This window comes from Dendrobates tinctorius, unplaced genomic scaffold (assembly GCF_039654945.1).
Source record: "Dendrobates tinctorius isolate UK_male_01 unplaced genomic scaffold, ASM3965494v1 ptg000196l, whole genome shotgun sequence".
NCBI classification, from domain to species: domain Eukaryota; kingdom Metazoa; phylum Chordata; class Amphibia; order Anura; family Dendrobatidae; genus Dendrobates; species Dendrobates tinctorius.
In genome coordinates this window covers 26684710-26703842 of record NW_027361863.1, presented here as the reverse complement: position 1 = coordinate 26703842, position 19133 = coordinate 26684710, and the positions used below count along the sequence as shown (strand labels likewise).

Here is a 19133-nt window from a genome sequence, read left to right as displayed (position 1 = left end):
AGCACCAGAGAAGAGAGCATCTGCTGAAACTCGATTAGTTGGATTTGCTCGATTTCAGTGAAAAAATTCAGTTTACTTTGATTTTATTCTATGTCGGTGGAATTGCTGGTAAAATACATTTATTACACACACTGAGAGGCCTCTCCAGAGCCAAGAGCATATTGGGAGGACTTGTCCTCCATCTGAAAGACTTGTCCAGTATCGGGAGGACTTGTTCTGTATCAGGAAGACTTGTCCTGTATCGGGAAGACTTGTCCTGTACCCGGAGGACTTGTCCTGCATTGGCAATACTTGTCCTCTAATGGGAAAACTTGTCCTGATCCGGGTGGACTTGTCCTGTATCTGAAATACTTGTCCTGTATGGAGAAGATTTGTCCTGTATCGGGAGGACTTGTCCTGTATCTGAAATACTTGTCCTGTATGGAGAAGACTTGTCCTGTATCGGGAGGACTTGTCCTGTATCTGAAATACTTGTCCTGTATGGAGAAGACTTGTCCTGTATCGGGAGGACTTGTCCAGTATCTGAAATACTTGTCCTGTATCAGAAGGACTTGTCCTGTATCGGAAGGACTTGTTCTGTATCTGAAATACTTGTCCTGTATCAGAAGGACTTGTCCTGTATCGGAAGGACTTGTTCTGTATCTGAAATACTTGTCCTGTATCAGAAGGACTTGTCCTGTATCGGGAGGACTTGTCCTGTATCTGAAATACTTGTCCTGTATCAGAAGGACTTGTCCTGTATCGGGAGGACTTGTCCTGTATCTGAAATACTTGTCCTGTATCAGAAGGACTTGTCCTGTATCGGAAGGACTTGTTCTGTATCTGAAATACTTGTCCTGTATGGGGAAGACTTGTCCTGTGTCCAGAGGACTTGTCCTGTAACGGGAAGACTTGTTCTGTATCCGGAGGACTTGTCCTGCATCAATAGGACTTGTCCTGTATGGGGAGGACTTGTCCTGTATCAGGAAGACTTGTCCTGTGTCCTGTATTGGGAGGACTTTTTCTGCATCGGGAGGACTTGTCCTGTATCTGGAGCCCTTGTCCTGTATCATGAGTACTTGTCCTGTATTGGGAAGACTTGTCCTGTATCTGGAGCCCTTGTCCTTTATTAGGAAGACTTGTCCTGTATCGAGAGGACATGTCCTGTATCGCAAGCACTTGTCCTGTATCAGAAGGATTTGTCCTTTATCGGGAAGACTTGTCCTGTATCGGGAAGACTTGTCCTGTATCGAGAAGACTTGTCCTGTATCCGGAGTACTTGTCCTGTATCAGGAGGACTTGTCCTGTATCAGGAGGACTTGTCCTGCTTCGGGAGGACTTGTCCTGTATTGGGAGGACTTGTCCTGTATCTGGAGCCCTTGTCCTGTATCTGGAGCCCTTGTCCTGTGTCATGAGGACTTGTCCTGTATCGGGAAGACTTGTCCTATATCTGGAGCCCTTGTCCTTTATCAGAAAGACTTGTCCTGTATCGAGAGAACATGTCCTGTATCGCGAGCACTTGTCCTGTATCAGAAGGATTTGTCCTTTATCGGGAAGACTTGTCCTGTATCTTGTCCTGTATCGAGAAGACTTGTCCTGTATCCGGAGTACTTGTCCTGTATCAGGAGGACTTGTCCTGTATCAGGAGGACTTGTCCTGCATCGGGAGGACTTGTCCTGTATTGGGAGGACTTGTCCTGTATCTGGAGCCCTTGTCCTGTATCTGGAGCCCTTGTCCTGTGTCATGAGGACTTGTCCTGTATCGGGAAGACTTGTCCTGTATCTGGAGCCCTTGTCCTTTATTAGGAAGACTTGTCCTGTATCGAGAGGACATGTCCTGTATCGCGAGCACTTGTACTGTATCAGAAGGATTTGTCCTTTATCGGGAAGACTTGTCCTGTATTGGGAAGACTTGTCCTGTATCGAGAAGACTTGTCCTGTATCTGGAGTACTTGTCCTGTATCAGGAGGACTTGTCCTGTATCAGGAGGACTTGTCCTGCATCGGGAGGACTTGTCCTGTATTGGGAGGACTTGTCCTGTATCTGGAGACCTTGTCGTGTATCTGGAGCCCTTGTCCTGTGTCATGAGGACTTGACCTGTATCGGGAAGACTTGTCCTATATCTGGAGCCCTTGTCCTTTATCAGGAAGACTTGTCCTGTATGGAGAGGAATTGTCCTGTATCAGAAGGATTTGTCCTGTATCGGGAGGACTTGTCTTGTATCGGGAGGACTTGTCCTGTATATGGAGGACTAGTCCTTAACTGCATGGATGACCCATTCATATGTGTGAGCATTAGAGAAGAGAGGATCTACTTAAACTCGATTGGTTGGATTTGCTCTAATTCAGCCAAGAAATTCAATTTGCTTTGATAGTATTCTATTATTATACACACTTAGAGTTCTCTCCAGTATTACGCGCCCCGACGCTCACCTGGGGTCCTCCTCCTCCCGGTGCACCCCTCCTTCATCCTCGCGCCGTGCCCTGTCTGGCTTTGCAGGGTCACGGCGCGTCAGAGGCACGCACATGCGCACTCGCTCGTTTCTGACCGCGGGGCATCCTGGGAGCACGTGACCCGGTGGCTCCGCCCCAACATGGCGGCGCCCACCGGGTATTTCTGTCTGGCGTCTTGAGTGGTAAGATGCCTGTTTGTCTTTCTCTGTGGCGCTTAGCGTTCCTGCGCAGCGTCGCCCCGATTCTCAGGTCCCCCCGCTCTCCTAGTCTGCGCTCTGCTCACCGCTCCATAGCCCCGTCTGGGTCCCCCGCTCAGTTCCCTCTGCTGCCTCCCGTGCCTGTCCCTCGCCTGGTCCTCCCCTGCTGCTGTCTTCGGTAGCCCCTTAGCTAGGGTTCCGTCTGTACCCCTAGGTTAGTCCCCCCTAACCTTCCTTCCTTCTTCCTTCCAGCGTTCCTGCTCCGGCTCCGTCCTGATCGGTTCTGTTCCCTCCTGCTCCGGGTCTACTCTAGTCAGTATCCTTTGGCCTTTCCCTCTGTACACTCCCTGGGTCGTCCCTTTGGTTCCGGCTGTCGTGGTCTCACCCCCCTTGGGCCTGCCCCTAACACTCCCTGTATAGGGGTGGTCATCACCTGGGCCGCTCGCCCTCGGGGGCTCTGGAGCCACGACCCAGAGGGTCCACTCTCGGGTTCCTACTCAGAACCCTAACAGAACAAACAGGCCATGGACCCCGCTGGAGCCGCTGCGGCTCAAAAGGAGTTGCTGTTTTTGCGGGAGAATCAAACTCGTATCATGGCTTTCATGAAATCCATGGATTCTCGTCTTTCCGGGCTCCAGTCCTCTGACCCTGGGAATGCCTCCCAACTGGCTGGACTGCAGCAGGAACTGGCCCAGCAAAGAGATACCCAGACCCATATCCTCAGTTATATGGCCTCCATAGATGACCGCCTACTCTCCTTACAGTCGGCCGCTGCAGCCCCCGTTCCAGCCCAGGCACCTCACCCGCCACCCCAGTTAGCTAAGCCGCCCCGCTATAACGGGGATCCCAAGCTGTGCCGAGGTTTCCTGAATCAGTGCCGCCTCCATTTCGAACTCCTGCCCCTGCAATATCCCACTGAGCGGGCTAAGGTGGCTTTTATTGTCTCCCACCTTGAGGGAGACGCTTTAGCGTGGGTTAACCCCTTCTGGGAACGTGATGATCTGGTAGTCTCCCAGCTAAGTACCTTCTTCGAGACGTTTCGTCGAGTGTTCGACGAGCCGGGTCGCCTGGCCTCTACTACGGAATCTTTATTTAACCTCCACCAAGGGTCCCAAACCGTGGGTCAGTATGCCATCCGATTCCGAACCTTATCTTCTGATTTGGGATGGAATAACGAGGCCTTGGTAGGGGCCTTTTGACGAGGCCTCGCGGGTCGAATTAAGGATGAGTTAGCTGGGCGTGATACTCCCACTGCCTTAGAAGATCTCATTTCGCTAGCCACACGTATCGACCTTCGGTTCCAGGAACGTGCTCGCGAGAGGAGACTTCCCCGTGCTTCCCCAACCATCCGCGGTCTACCTTGTCTCCGGCCCGGAATATCCGCTTCTGCTTCCATGCCTGAACCCATGCAAGTAGACCGGCTTAAGGTATCTGGACAACGCCGGGAGGAAAGACGCACTCACGGTCTCTGCTTCTACTGTGGTAGTGACTCCCATCTGGTCCGTACCTGCCCGGAACGTCCGGAAAACTCCTCCGCCTAGGTCAGGTAAGAGAGGCCTCCCTAGGTGTGTATGATACCTCTCTACCCCTCACTCTGTCTGTCTTGTTGCACGTTGGTGGAAAACGTTTTTCTCTGGCAGCCTATGTGGATTCCGGCGCAGCGGGAAATTTTATTAGGCTCAAAGAGGTCCTTAAATTTTCGGTCCCGGTCAAGACCTTAGAAACTCCACGGATCCTTGCCTCCGTGGACGGTAAACCTCTCCAAGAGACCATTACCCTGGTCACCCATGAGGTAGAACTCCAGGTAGGGGCCCTACACAAAGAGAGGATTGCCTTTTATGTCCTAGCAGGCATCTCTCACCCTATCCTTCTAGGCCTTCCCTGGTTACGAGCCCACGGCCCTACCTTAGACTGGCATAAGGGTAATATCCTGCGCTGGGGGGAGTCCTGTGGGTCTAGGTGTCTGCTGCCGGTGCGTCCCGTGGGTGGTTCTCCTTCCCCCTCTTTACCCTCCGGGTTGCCCATTGCTTACAGCTCTTTTTCGGATGTTTTTGACAAGAGGGAGGCCGAGAACCTTCCACCTCACCGACCCTATGATTGCCCCATCGAGCTCGTCCCTGGAGCCACCCCTCCGCGGGGTAGGATTTATCCGCTCTCGCTAGCAGAGACGCAAGCCATGTCGGAATACGTTCAAGAGAACTTAGCCAAGGGTTTCATACGGAAGTCTTCCTCTCCTGCGGGCGCAGGCTTCTTTTTTGTCAAGAAGAAGGACGGGTCGCTCCGCCCGTGCATTGATTACAGAGGTCTGAACAGCATCACGATTAAGAACAAGTACCCGTTACCCCTCATCCCCGAACTCTTTGATCGCCTGAGAGGGGCACAAATATTTACCAAACTTGATCTTCGAGGAGCCTATAACTTGGTCCGAATTCGTGCTGGGGATGAGTGGAAGACCGCGTTCAACACCCGTGACGGTCACTATGAATACCTGGTGATGCCGTTTGGCCTCTGTAACGCACCAGCGGTATTCCAGGAGCTCGTTAACGATATTTTTCGGGATCTCCTTTACTCCTGTGTCGTGGTTTATCTTGACGACATTCTTGTCTTCTCTCCAGATCTCTCCACCCATCGACGAGATGTACGGCAAGTGTTGCAGCGTCTAAGGGAGAACCACCTATTTGCCAAGTTGGAGAAATGCGCCTTCGAACAACCGTCTCTGCCGTTCCTTGGGTATATCGTTTCGAAGTCTGGATTGAGGATGGATCCCGAGAAAGTGTCCACGATCCTGGCCTGGCCCCGTCCCCTTGGTCTCAAAGCCATTCAACGCTTTCTCGGCTTTGCTAACTATTATAGGCAATTCGTTCCTCATTTTTCCACCATAACCAAGCCCATCTCTGCTCTCGTGCGCAAAGGAGCCAATCCCCGCCTCTGGCCTCCCGAGGCAGAAGACACCTTTCAAACTCTGAAAAGAGAATTCGCTACAGCGCCCGTTCTCCACCGTCCTGATGCCGAGAGACCCTTCATTCTCGAGGTCGACGCATCTTCCGTGGGAGGGGGGGATGGTTCTCCTGCAAAGAACCTCCTCTGGCCGGACTGTCACCTGTGGTTTTTTCTCTAAAGCCTTTTCTCCCCCCGAACGCAATTACTCCATTGGGGACAAGGAACTACTGGCAATCAAACTGGCTTTAGAGGAATGGCGTTACCTTCTCGAAGGAGCTGTCCATCCCTTTACGATATTTACCGACCACAAGAATTTGGCCTATGTTCAGTCTGCCCAAAGGCTCAATCCTCGGCAAGCCCGATGGTCCTTATTTTTTGGACGCTTTGATTTCGAGCTCCGCTTTCGTCCGGGTAATAAGAACATCAGAGCTGATGCCCTATCAAGATCATTTCTCCCGACCGATGAAGAGGAGAGCCCCGCTCACATCATCGATCCAGCAAAGATCGTCACCCTAGCCCCTCTAAGTTTGGTCAACCCACCACCAGGCAAGACCTTGGTATTGGACCATGACAGAGTAAGGGTTCTGCACTGGGGACACTCTTCTAAGGTCGCCGGGCATGTCGGAGCCAAGAGGACTCTATCCCTCATCTCCCGCCATTATTGGTGGCCTTCACTCCGCCAGGACGTCCTGGAATTTACCGCTTCTTGCTCATCCTGCGCCCGGAATAAGATTCCACGACAGCTACCCTCTGGTCTCTTACATCCTTTGCCGGTTCCATCAGTTCCCTGGAGCCACATCGCCATGGATTTCGTCACGGATCTACCTCCATCTTCCGGCTGCTCTGTCATTTTGGTGGTGGTAGACCGTTTTTCCAAAATGGCTCATTTCATCCCGCTACCTGGTCTGCCTTCTGCGCCCGAGTTGGCGAAGATCTTCGTGCATCATGTTTTCCGACTTCATGGTTTTCCCCAGCACATCGTGTCTGACCGTGGTGTTCAATTCACCTCTCGTTTCTGGAGAGCTCTCTCTAGCTCAATGGGGGTAGTCCTGGATTTCTCCTCCGCCTATCATCCACAATCCAACGGCCAAGTGGAGCGAATCAATCAAGTGTTAACCACTTATCTTCGACATTTTTCTAATGCACACCAAAGTAACTGGGTCTCACTGCTTCCCTGGGCGGAATTTGCTCACAACAATCACCCCAACGAGTCCTCTTCCAAATCTCCCTTTTTTGTAGTTTTTGGGCAGCATCCGGGCATTCCCCTTCCCATGTCCCCCACCTCGGGCGTGCCGGCGGCGGACTCCTTGTCCTCAGAATTCTCTAAAATTTGGGAGGAGACTAAAAGGTCCCTTGAGAGAGCTAGCGATCGGATGAAAAGATACGCCGACAAGAGGCGCCTGGACACCCCTCCTTATCATCCAGGCGATAAGGTCTGGCTGTCCTCGCGCTTCCTCCGACTTAAAATCCCCTCTTATAAGTTAGGTCCACGTTACGTTGGCCCCTTTGAGGTTTTGAGTCGCATCAATGATGTAACCTATAAACTAAAATTGCCTGCCTCCCTGCGGATTCCCAACACTTTCCATGTCTCACTTCTCAAACCCGCAGTGTTTAATCGCTTTCAGCCAGCCTCGTCCCACGCTCCGCAACCTAGCTCCGCTGGGGACGTCTTTGATGTCAGGGACATCCTGGCAAAGAGGACTGTCCGGGGTAGAACCTTCTTTCTGGTAGATTGGGAAGGATTCGGTCCTGAGGAAAGGTCATGGGAGCCCCGGGAGAACATCAATGCTCCTCATATCATGAGAAGGTTTCTATCCCGCCTGAAGAAGGAGGGGAGTAAGAGAGGGGGTACTATTACGCGCCCCGACGCTCACCTGGGGTCCTCCTCCTCCCGGTGCACCCCTCCTTCATCCTCGCGCCGTGCCCTGTCTGGCTTTGCAGGGTCACGGCGCGTCAGAGGCACGCACATGCGCACTCGCTCGTTTCTGACCGCGGGGCATCCTGGGAGCACGTGACCCGGTGGCTCCGCCCCAACATGGCGGCGCCCACCAGGTATTTCTGTCTGGTGTCTTGAGTGGTAAGACGCCTGTTTGTCTTTCTCTGTGGTGCTTAGCGTTCCTGCGCAGCGTCACCCCGACTCTCAGGTCCCCCCACTCTCCTAGTCTGCGCTCTGCTCACCGCTCCATAGCCCCGTCTGGGTCCCCCGCTCAGTTCCCTCTGCTGCCTCCCGTGCCTGTCCCTCGCCTGGTCCTCCCCTGCTGCTGTCTTCGGTAGCCCCTTAGCTAGGGTTCCGTCTGTACCCCTAGGTTAGTCCCCCCTAACCTTCCTTCCATCTTCCTTCCAGCGTTCCTGCTCCGGCTCCGTCATGATCGGTCCTAGTTCCCTACGTTCTGTTCCCTCCTGCTCCGGGTCTACTCTAGTCAGTATCCTTTGGCCTTTCCCTCTGTACACTCCCTGGGTCGTCCCTTTGGTTCCGGCTGTCGTGGTCTCACCCCCCTTGGGCCTGCCCCTAACACTCCCTGTATAGGGGGTGGTCATCACCTGGGCCGCTCGCCCTCGGGGGCTCTGGAGCCACGACCCAGAGGGTCCACTCTCGGGTTCCTACTCAGAACCCTAACATCCAGAACCAAGAGCATAATAAATGGAGCGATAAAAAAAAGTTAAAAAAAAACAAAAAACTTTTCCACTCATCTACTTGTCCTCACAGCTGCCCCCAGTCCTTCTCCACTGGATCGTTTCCGATCTCCCTTCTGTTTTCAGTCTTCTTCACTCTTCAGAGCCTCCGGTGCTCATTAGGTCTCGCGCAATGTCATGGCGCATTACCCCCCACAACCTCACGGCACAACTTGAGGCTTAGTAAATGCTGGAGGCGCCGAAGGGTGAAAATGGAAGAGAAGATTGGAGATTGGGAAAGGAAAAGAGCCAGTGGAGGACCAGGTGTGGAGCTGTGACACCAGGATGGGTGAAGGGCTGGCCTTCAAATATTTTTTATTTTGATTTGTATAACCGATTTTTGGCCTAAAGAAGATTTAGGAAACATCGTCCTCCTTTTTGCTTGACTCGAGAAAATAGAATTGCTAACTTTTTGTAAAGGTTTGAAAATTTCTCATCCCTCATGGACACCACCATGATGTTATACCTAACTTCTCCTGTAGGAGTGCTGCTTGCAAATGAGACACCACCAAATGTCTCTACAGATGACAGCTAATCGCTGGGGTCTCAGCAGGGGGACACTTTGTGATTTGGTTATAACCAAGCATACTTACTACAAGTGGATTTATAAAGCAGAGAGGACTTTTTACCCACAACTTGGAAAGATGTGAGTGATAGATAGGTAGCCACAGACATAAGACATTAGCGTTCTCCTTCCTCCCTCCTGCTCACTACTCCTCTGCCTCTGTAGAAGTCCACACGTCCTTCTGTCCTTGTTCTTTCTCTCCTTGATGTGGAAGATGAAATAACATTGACCTCTATGGAGGCCTCGTCAAACCGAACGGCCATGAGACACAGTGCGGCTCAGCAGCTGCTGTGACTACAAGTCTCAGCATGTTCTTGTCTGATCTCTTCTTGATCCTAAAGATGAAATGGGGGAGACTTCTGTAGTGTCATGAGAGACAGGACTCAGCGTCACCTATACTTATATTTAGTCTACCTATTTTGGGGGGAAAAGTTGTATTTTTTGAAGGTGCCATTTTTGGGTATGTATCACATGGAGAAAAACTTTATTTTTTTTTTTAGAGAGTGTTCTGTAGGTTTTGCTTTTTTTACAGCGTTGACCCTGTAGGATAAGTGACGCGTTTCTGTTACTGGTCGGTCCGATCAGGGAAAAAAGAAATTTAAGTTTCTTTATTTTTGTTCAATAAAATCCATTCTATAAGAAAAATGAATAAATACATTTTTACTTCTGTCTCCATATTCAGAGAGTCTGAGCTTTATTTCCTCTTCGTCTGAGCTGTAAAAGATTGCTTTTTGTGGGACGATTTGTTGTGTCCATTTTTACTAATTTGGGATAAGTTTGATATTTTGTTCCCTTTTTATTACAGTTTTTAGGAGATGGATAAATAAAAGGATCACTATTTTTTCCTCTAAGACCAACATGACAGCCATGGGGGCATTGTTAGGCGCTCGGCTGGCTACTGTCACAGCGCCTCGACACTCCTGCTGTTGAGTTGTAGGCAGGGCCCGGTTTAAACAAAGTGGGGCCCTGGGCAAAAGTTTAAAGTGAGGCCTAAATGCTCACATATTGCCCCATCGCAAAGAAACACTTTGGTTGCATCTACATGCACTGAGTTCAGACAGTTATGGTAAATGAGTTATCGACAATACTGAAGTCGTCTGAACTCTTGTCTGCACTGACAATATTTATAAATGTGGATTTTACACACACAGTATGAGACAGATATATGTATATACATATAGCACACTCACATGTGTACACTCATATATGTACAGTATATACAGAGCAGATATATGTGCAAACACAGAGCACATACATACATACAGATATATGAATACACGGAGCACCTACATACAGATGCATGCATACACAGAGCACCTACATACAGATGCATGCATACCGGGGCAGCTCCAGGTTTTTGAGGGCCCCGGGTGAAAGAGTCTCAGTGGGCCCCCCCTTTAACACATAACACGATTCATGCCGTGTGACATCCGTGGTGCCGGCCTAAAACGGACTTGTCTCCGTGTGGATCACACGGACACGCATGTGATCCACACGGACACTCGCTCTGTGGCAAAACAAGTTCATGTGAAGGAGGCTATTGATTAGCAGTGTACGTATGAAAGAAAGAACAGAGAGAGAGAAAGAAAGAACAGAGAGAGAACAGAAAGAAGGAAAGAAGAAACGAACAGAAAGAAAGAGGTGAAATAAAGAACAGAGAAAGAAAGAACAGAGAGAAAGAAAGGAAGAACAGAGAGAGAAAGAAAGAAAGAAGGGAAATAAAGAACAGAGAAAGAAAGGAGAGAAAGAAAGGGAGAACAGAGAGAGAAAGAAACAGAGAGAGAAAGAAAGAAAGATTAGAGAGAAAGAAAAGAACAGAGAGAGAGAGAAAGAGGGGAAAGAAAGAAAGAACAGAGAGAGAAGCAAAGAGGGGAAGAAAGAAAGAACAGAGAGAGAAAGAAAGAGGGGAAAGAAAGAACATAGAGAGAAAGAAAGAAAGAACAGAGAGAGAAAGAAAGAGGGGAAAGAAAGAACAGAGAGAGAAAGAACGAGGGGAAAGAAAGAACAGAGAGAGAAAGAAAAGGGGAAGAAAGAAAGAACAGAGAGAAAGAAAAAAGAAAGAAAAGAACAGAGAGAAAGAGTGGACAGAAAAAAGAACAGAGAGAAAGAAAGAAAAAGGAGAAAAAAAGCAGATATATGCACAAACACAGAGCACATACATACATACAGATATATGCATACACGGAGCACCTATATACAGATGCATGCATACACGGAGCACCTACATACAGATGCATGCATACACAGAGCACCTACATACAGATGCATGCATACACAGAGCACCTACATACAGATGCATGCATACCAGGGCGGCTCAAGGTTTTTGAGGGCCCCGGGCAAAAGAGTCTCAGTGAGCCCCCCCTTTAACACATAACACGATTCATGCCGTGTGACATCTGTGGTGCCGGCCAAAAACAGACTTGTCTCCATGTGGATCACAGGGACACGCATGTGATCCAGACGGACACTTGCTCTGTGGCAAAACAAGTTCATGTGAAGGAGGCTATTGATTAGCAGTGTACGTATGAAAGAAAGAACAGAGAGAGAGAAAGAAAGAACAGAGAGAGAACAGAAAAAAGGAAAGAAAAAACGAACAGAGAGAAAGAAAGAAAGAAAGAAAGAAAGAGAGAAAGAAAGAAAGAAAGAAAGAAAGAAAGGGGAAACAAAGAACAGAGAAAGAAAGAACAGAGAGAAAGAAAGGAAGAACAGAGAGAGAAAGAAAGAACAGAGAGAGAGAACATAAAGAGACAAAGAAAGAACAGAGAGAAAGAAAGAAAGAAGGAAAGAAAGAAAGAAAGAGGGGAGATAAAGAACAGAGAAAGAAAGGAGAGAAAGAAAGGAAGAGCAGAGAGAGAAAGAAAGATTAGAGAGAAAGAAAAGAACAGAGAGAGAAAGAAAGAGGAGAAAGAAAGAACAGAGAGAGAAACAAAGAGGGGAAAGAAAAAGAACAGATAGATAGAAAGAAAGAGGGGAAAGAAAGAACAGAGAGAAAGAAAAAAGAAAGAAATGAACAGAGAGAAAGAAAGAGTGGACAGAAAAAAGAACAGAGAGAGATTCACACCGTGTGACATCCGTTATGCCGGCCAAAAATGGACTTGTCTCCGTGTGGATCACATGGACACGCATGTGATCCACACGGACACTCGCTCTGTGGCAAAACAAGTTCATGTGAAGGAGGCTATTGATTAGTAGTGTACGTATGAAAGAAAGAACAGAGAGAGAGAGAAAGAAAGAACAGAGAGAGGAAAGAAAAAACGAATAGAGAGAAAGAAAGAAAGAAAGAAAGAGAGGAAATAAAGAACAGAGAAAGAAAGAACAGAGAGAAAGAAAGGAAGAACAGAGAGAGAAAGAACAGAGAGAGCAGAAAGAGACGAAGAAAGAACAGAAAGAAAGAGGGGAAATAAAGAACAGAGAAAGAAAGGAAGAACAGAGAGAGAAAGAAACAGAGAGAGAAAGAAAGATTAGAGAGAAAGAAAAATGAATAGAGAGAGAGAAAGAGGGGAAAGAAAGAAAGAACAGGGAGAGAAACAAAGAGGGGAAAGAAAGAAAGAACAGAGAGATAGAAAGATAGAGGGGAAAGAAAGAAAGAACATAGAAAGAAAGAACAGAGAGAGAAAGAAAGAGGGGAAAGAAAGAAAGAACAGAGAGAAAGAAAAAAGAATGAAAAGAACAGAGAGAAAGAAAGAGTGGACAGAAAAAAAGAACAGAGAGAGAAAGAAAGAACAAGGAGAAAAAAAAGAACAGAGGGAGAGAAAAAGAAAGAGGGGAAAGAAAGAACGGAGAAGGAAAGAACAGAGAGAGAAAGAGAAAAAGGAGGGGAAAGAAAGAATAGAGAGGTAGAGAGAAAAAGAAAGAGGGGAAAGAACAGAGAGAAATAAAGAAGGGAAAGAAAGAAAGAACAGAGAGACAGAGAAAGAAAGAGGGGAGAGAACAGGAGAGATAGAAAGAACAGAGAGAGAATAAAAAAAGATTAGAGAGAAAGAACAGAGAGAGAGAAAGAAACAGAGAGAGAAAGAAAGATTCTATAAAGATACCATAGCAGCCCAGCTCCCATTGTAATGCCCACCTGAGCCTCCTGGTGCAGGACATATCATGATCCACTCACATGGCCGGCATCCCCGATTCCAAGGTGATCCTGCTGTTCGCGCTGTCAGAGGAGGACACGGTGATGGATCTGAAGCATTCCCTGAAGTGCCTCCAGGGTTCCGTCACAATCTCCTCCCGAAATTACCTCATTTCTGGTCAGCTTCCAGCACGTCACTTCTGGCAGAACGTCACGTGCAGTATTAAAGTGCTACTTGGGGCTCCGCCATGTACTCCTATGTCCGCGAAAAAAGTAAGCTCCCGGGTGGGGCAGTCTCTCAAAATTGGGACTGTCTCACTGGATCCAGGATGGTTGGGAGGTATGAATGCTCCCCACCATACACCTCATACATGCACGGCTCTGCTTTGTATGCCTTGTACCCACACGGCTCCGCTCCATACACCTTGTACACACGCGGCTTCACTCCGTACACCCCCGGCTCTGCTCCGCTCCATAAACACACAGCTCCGCTCCGTACAAGTCGTACACACAGGGCTCCGTTCCATACACCTCGTACACACACGGCTCCGCTCCGTACACCTCGTACACACACGGCTCCGCTTCGTACACCTTGTACACACACGGCTCCGCTCCGTACACCTCGCACACACACGGCTCCGCTCCGTACACCTCGTACACACACGGCTCCGCTTCGTACACCTTGTACACACGCGTCTCCGCTACGTACACCTTGTACACACATGGCTCCGCTACGTACACCTCATACACACACGACTCCGCTCCGTACACCTCGTACACACACGGCTCTGCTCCGGTACACCTCGCACACACACGGCTCTGCTCCTGTAGACCTCGTACACACACAGCTCCGCTCCGTACACCTCGTACACACGGCTCCGCTCCATACACCTTGTACACAGGTCTCCGCTTTGTACACCTCGTACACATTGCTCCGCTCCGTACACCTCGTACACATTGCTCCGCTCTGTACACCTTGTACACGCGCGGCTCCGCTCCGTACACCTCGTACACATGTGGCTCCGCTCTGTACACCTCATACACATTGCTCCGCTCTGTACACCTTGTACACACATGGCTCTGCTCCATACACCTCGTACACACGGCTCCGCTCCAAACACCTCGTACACAGGGCTCCGCTCCGTACACCTTGTACATGCGCGGCTCCACTCCGTACACCTCGTACACAGGGCTCCACTCCGTACACACGGCTCCGCTCCATACACCTCGTACACACGGCTCCGCTCCGTACACCTCGTACACACGGCTCCGCTCCGTACACCTCGTACACGCGTGGCTCCGCTCCATACACCACGTTCACAGGGCTCCGCTCCGTACACCTCGTACACATGTGGCTCCGCTCTGTACACCTCGTACACGCGTGGCTCCTCTCCGTACACCTCGTACACATGTGGCTCCGCTCCGTACACCTCGTACACATGTGGCTCCGCTCTGTACACCTCGTACACGCGTGGCTCCGCTCCATACACCACGTACACAGGGCTCCGCTCCGTACACCTCGTACACATGTGGCTCCGCTCCGTACACCTCGTACACATGTGGCTCCGCTCCGTACACCTCGTACACGCGTGGCTCCGCTCCATACACCTCGTACACAGGGCTCCCTCCGTACACCTCGTACACATGTGGCTCCGCTCTGTACACCTCATACACATTGCTCCGCTCTGTACACCTTGTACACACATGGCTCCGCTCCATACACCTCGTACACACGGCTCCGCTCCAAACACCTCGTACACAGGGCTCCGCTCCGTACACCTTGTACATGCGCGGCTCCACTCCGTACACCTCGTACACAGGGCTCCACTCCGTACACACGGCTCCGCTCCATACACCTCGTACACACGGCTCCGCTCCGTACACCTCGTACACACGGCTCCGCTCCGTACACCTCGTACACGCGTGGCTCCGCTCCATACACCTCGTACACAGGGCTCCGCTCCGTACACCTCGTACACATGTGGCTCCGCTCTGTACACCTCGTACACACGTGGCTCCTCTCCGTACACCTCGTACACGCGTGGCTCCGCTCCGTACACCTCGTACACGCGTGGCTCTGCTCTGTACACCTCGTACACACACGACTGCAGCTGTCACTGTGCGTACTGTAAGAGAAATGAATATTCATTTCTCTTTAGCAGCGGCACAGGCTTTATCCACAGCTGTCGGCTCCTGCCTCTGTGACCCGCTGCTCCGCTGCTCCCGCTTGCCCACTGGCTTTCTGAGACAATTGACTCATGTATAAACCGAAAAACTCGGCTTATACAGACACATGCACTGATGAATAAAATGGTAATATTGTTTTGAACTTCTGACTTTCAGGCTCCATATCTCAACAATAACTTCAGCTTCTAACCTGAGACTGCCATAATATTATAGACAATCCTCTTTTCTGTCTCATACATAAATGTGACTTGCGTCTATTTAGCATACGATTAGTCCTGCAGATTCTTGTTATGTCACTGCATTGTTACTGTTTTGCTCCTGGTGGTCACTGTACGCCACAAAATGCAAACTGTTCTCACGAGCCCTAAAAGATACAGACACACAGACGCATGCCTGCACTTATACAAAAACATGTACATAAAGAGACATGTGCACACATATATATATATATATATACACACACATACATACATGCACTTACATAGAGACATGAATACACAGGCTTATATATATATATATACACAATTGAATACTTACCTGTCTCCTTTTTTTTACTTCCTCTAGTCTCACCCCCAGTACAGGGATTTTGGTGACATCTCGGTCACCTGATCATGCTGTCGTGACTTCATGGTCACTTGACTGTCTCAACATCGTGAGCTAGATGCCGAGCTATCATCACGTAATATTTGCTGTGGACACTACATTAATCATTGCATTAGTCATCCTTGCGTGTCACTCAGCTTTTCTAGGAACATACTGGGACTTTTAGTTCTCCAAGCCCGATTTTGCTGTGAATGGTTCCGTTTGCGTCTTCTCCGGCTGCTTTGCCTCCTGTGTAAGATAATTAATTGCCTGATTAGTCGCGTACGACTGCTGCGGCAGCCATTAACATATCCGCTATTGACTTCTCACCGCTTCTCCTCTCGTGCTGCACTCTCCCTCCAGGCTTTATTTGCTGCACACATTTTCTAGCGAGCGTCTTGGGACGGGTTACATTGTCGTTAGCGGCAATGAACTGATTCGATCGTTAAAATGACGGCGACCGCCAAAAATTTAAAGTGACGGCGCACATTATCGCCAAGATAAGTAGCGCAGACCCTGACGAAGCAGAAATGCGTGAGATTTCATTAATAGGCGCAATCTGAATTGGACTCAGAAGCTAATTCTCTTTTATTACTTTTTTCTTTTCTTTACACAATACAAAAGGCAAACGGCGGATCACAATGCCATAAATAATGCAGCGCCAGATTATCCCGTAATTCTCGCTCGGCTCTGATTAGAATTTTAATGTTTGGAACCGTCGCTATAAATTAGTTATTGTGTTGCTAGGACTTTGGAGAAGGAATAGAAACATCGTATCAGCGGTTTACAATAGGGGTACTGGCTCGAAAAAAAATATCTATGGAAATGGAAAAGTTTACAATCAAACTAAACATGAAAATATTAGGAAATCTCCTTCCGTTTTGTGTATACAGCTCCTATGCAGACCTATGTGTCTCCACGTTAGTGGTGTGAATGCCGGTGACAGACTGAAGGATGTACGTCTGCCGTATTTGGCTACGCAGGGTTTGTCGTAGTCTGTTGCCAGGAAAACACACAAAGCCGCATTGGAGCTGTATACATTAAATGTTAAGAAACTTTTATTCTTTATCAGACCATTAAAAACAGTTACAAAGTTGCAAACTCCATCTTCTTCTTCTTCTTCCTCCTTTCTGCAGATTATGCTCCTGACCGACCCAGAGATTGAGAGCAGCCTCATGATCAGCTCGGATGAAGGGGCCACCTATCAGAAATACAGACTCAACTTCTACATCCAGAGCCTGCTGTTTCATCCCAAACAAGAGGACTGGATCCTAGCCTACAGCCAAGACTTGAAGGTAATGGAGTCCATGACTGAAAGCAAAAGATGCCTTCAATGATTTCATTTTGAGAGTTATGCATTGGAAGGGTGAAAAGTTTGAAGAAGCACAGAGTATTTCAGGAGAGGAATGAGTCAGAGTTGTAGTACAAGTCAGAGGGAACACAGCAGCACAGAGTATTTCAGAGGAGGGAGTGCACAGATCCTCAGATGTACAGCGGTTATCTGTCCATACAAGTTTACCCGTGGCTGTGTCAAATGTGAGGATGTGATATAGAGGTAAAATATTGTGTAATGCTTCTTTTCCCCTGTGGTGGCGCTGTGGAAGAATTGAACACTTATTGGCAGGAATCCACTAGCGATCACATGTGGTCTGTGAGAGTTTTAGCTACAAGACACCAGGTGATTATCTGGTGATCATCATTTTGGGATATTGCAGTCCAGGAGGAACATCCTGGACCCCTTCTTAGTCTTACTCTGCAGCTGCTGTGAGACTTGTCAGCCATAAATGGCTACTTATGACTCTTTTCCTCTTTTTCTCCCCCCCAGTTGTACAGCTCATCAGAGTTTGGAAGACGTTGGCTGCTTCTTAGTGAATCGGTGGCGCCAAATCGATTTTATTGGTAAGATCTTGATACATAGAGTCGTAGCTTTGCTTCGGTTGCGTCTCCTGGTCTCTGTATACCAACTACAGACCTGTATGATGATTACATCCTGAGCCCGTGCCACTCCACACATGTCAACCCTCAGGCCACTCTGCTGCCTGCAACAAGGAGCAAGGTCAAGGTCAAGCCAAGACTGCAGTCATATCATTCTCCTGCCATGTCATTGGGGAAGAAGGTCCTGGCAGGGTAGCACCTAGAGATCTACTATAATACTATCCGCAAAATTCATTGCTACTTTCAGTTTAGATCAAACAGCTGTTACGGTGGGGTTGAATTTTCACCACTTTCTAGTTTGTAGTGCCGAGTGTTTCTGTCTGCTGCTCCCCCCCTACCTAAACATTAGGCATTTTAGTGATATAGTTATAGAGGGTGCACCATCCCCAGGTATCTAAGGAGGCCTTATAAGCCACAAAAGGGAACAGCAAAGCGACAAATGGCATGTGTTGTAGCTGTTTTTGTTCTGACCCAAAGTCAGGCATGCCAGATCACCAGTGAGGCCAAGTTAGGAGTTTACGCCCTTAATTTACAAGCGCGCTTGGAGACAAAGGAGAACTGCACACTGGTCGTGGGTAGAGATGAGCGACTTTTCCTTTTTTACGGTCGAGTCAGGTTTCATGAAACCCGACTTTCACAAAAGTAGGGTCGAACGGAATCGGCCGACTATAGGGAAAAGTCGAAGGCCGACTGAAACACGAAAGCCAATGCAAGTCAATGGGGAAGCAAAGTCGTCAGAGAGTGGAGGACAGGAAACACACCTACAGTGCCCATTTCAGTGCCAAAAACATCAATTCTTATTACTGACGCTTGTCAACCTTAATTTACTTCATAATAATAGTTAGGCACTGAAAACTGGGGGTTATTTGGCTAAAGTTGTGGGAGGGGGGAGGGCTGGCTCCAGGTTTTCATGGGCCCAGGGCCAAAGAGCGCCCATTTAACACATACCACAACTCATGATGCTCCGATACGGCAGAGAAATATAGGTATAGTACAATGACAAATACTTCACTGCTTACATGACATGACATATCTATTTTAAATTCTACAATAGCTCAAAAAAAGGACAGTATATTACTCTATACAGTATTATGGCCACCACATTGTGCGCCATACAGAGTAATGAGGCCCATATATTTCTCCATACAGAATAATTGGCCACATATAATGTTCCATACAGTATATGATGAGCTCCACATAATGCTACAGTATATGATGGTCCCCATGGACGATGCTCCAGTGTATGATGGGCCCAAATAATGCTCCACATATAATGGGCTCCATTTCTAATGCTCCAGTGTATAATATGCCCCGTAAATGCTGCTCCAGTGTCTGATGTCCCCAATCTGGAATTCTCCAGTATATGATGGACCTCATGGATGATGCTCCAGTGTCTTATGGGCCCAAATAATGCTCCATATATAATAGGCACCATTTCTAATGCTCCAGTGTATAATGGGCCCCGTAAATGCTGCTACAGTGTCTGATGTCCCCCATTTGGAATGCTCCAGTATATGATGGGCCTCATGGATGATGCTCCAGTGTCTTATGGGCCCTAAT

The 19133-nt window shown here is 48.7% G+C and overlaps 1 protein-coding gene across 10 annotated transcripts in view; it reads left to right on the top strand.

Moving 5' to 3' along the window:
- Positions 1-19133, top strand: part of SORCS1 (sortilin related VPS10 domain containing receptor 1) — a 955194-nt gene that overhangs the window by 544901 nt on the left and 391160 nt on the right. For all 10 annotated transcript variants that reach the window (XM_073553077.1, XM_073553078.1, XM_073553082.1 and 7 more), the window contains exons 4-5: positions 16775-16933; positions 17464-17537. In XM_073553077.1, coding sequence (XP_073409178.1) covers positions 16775-16933; positions 17464-17537 — 233 coding nt within the window. The remainder of the gene's footprint in view (positions 1-16774; positions 16934-17463; positions 17538-19133) is intronic.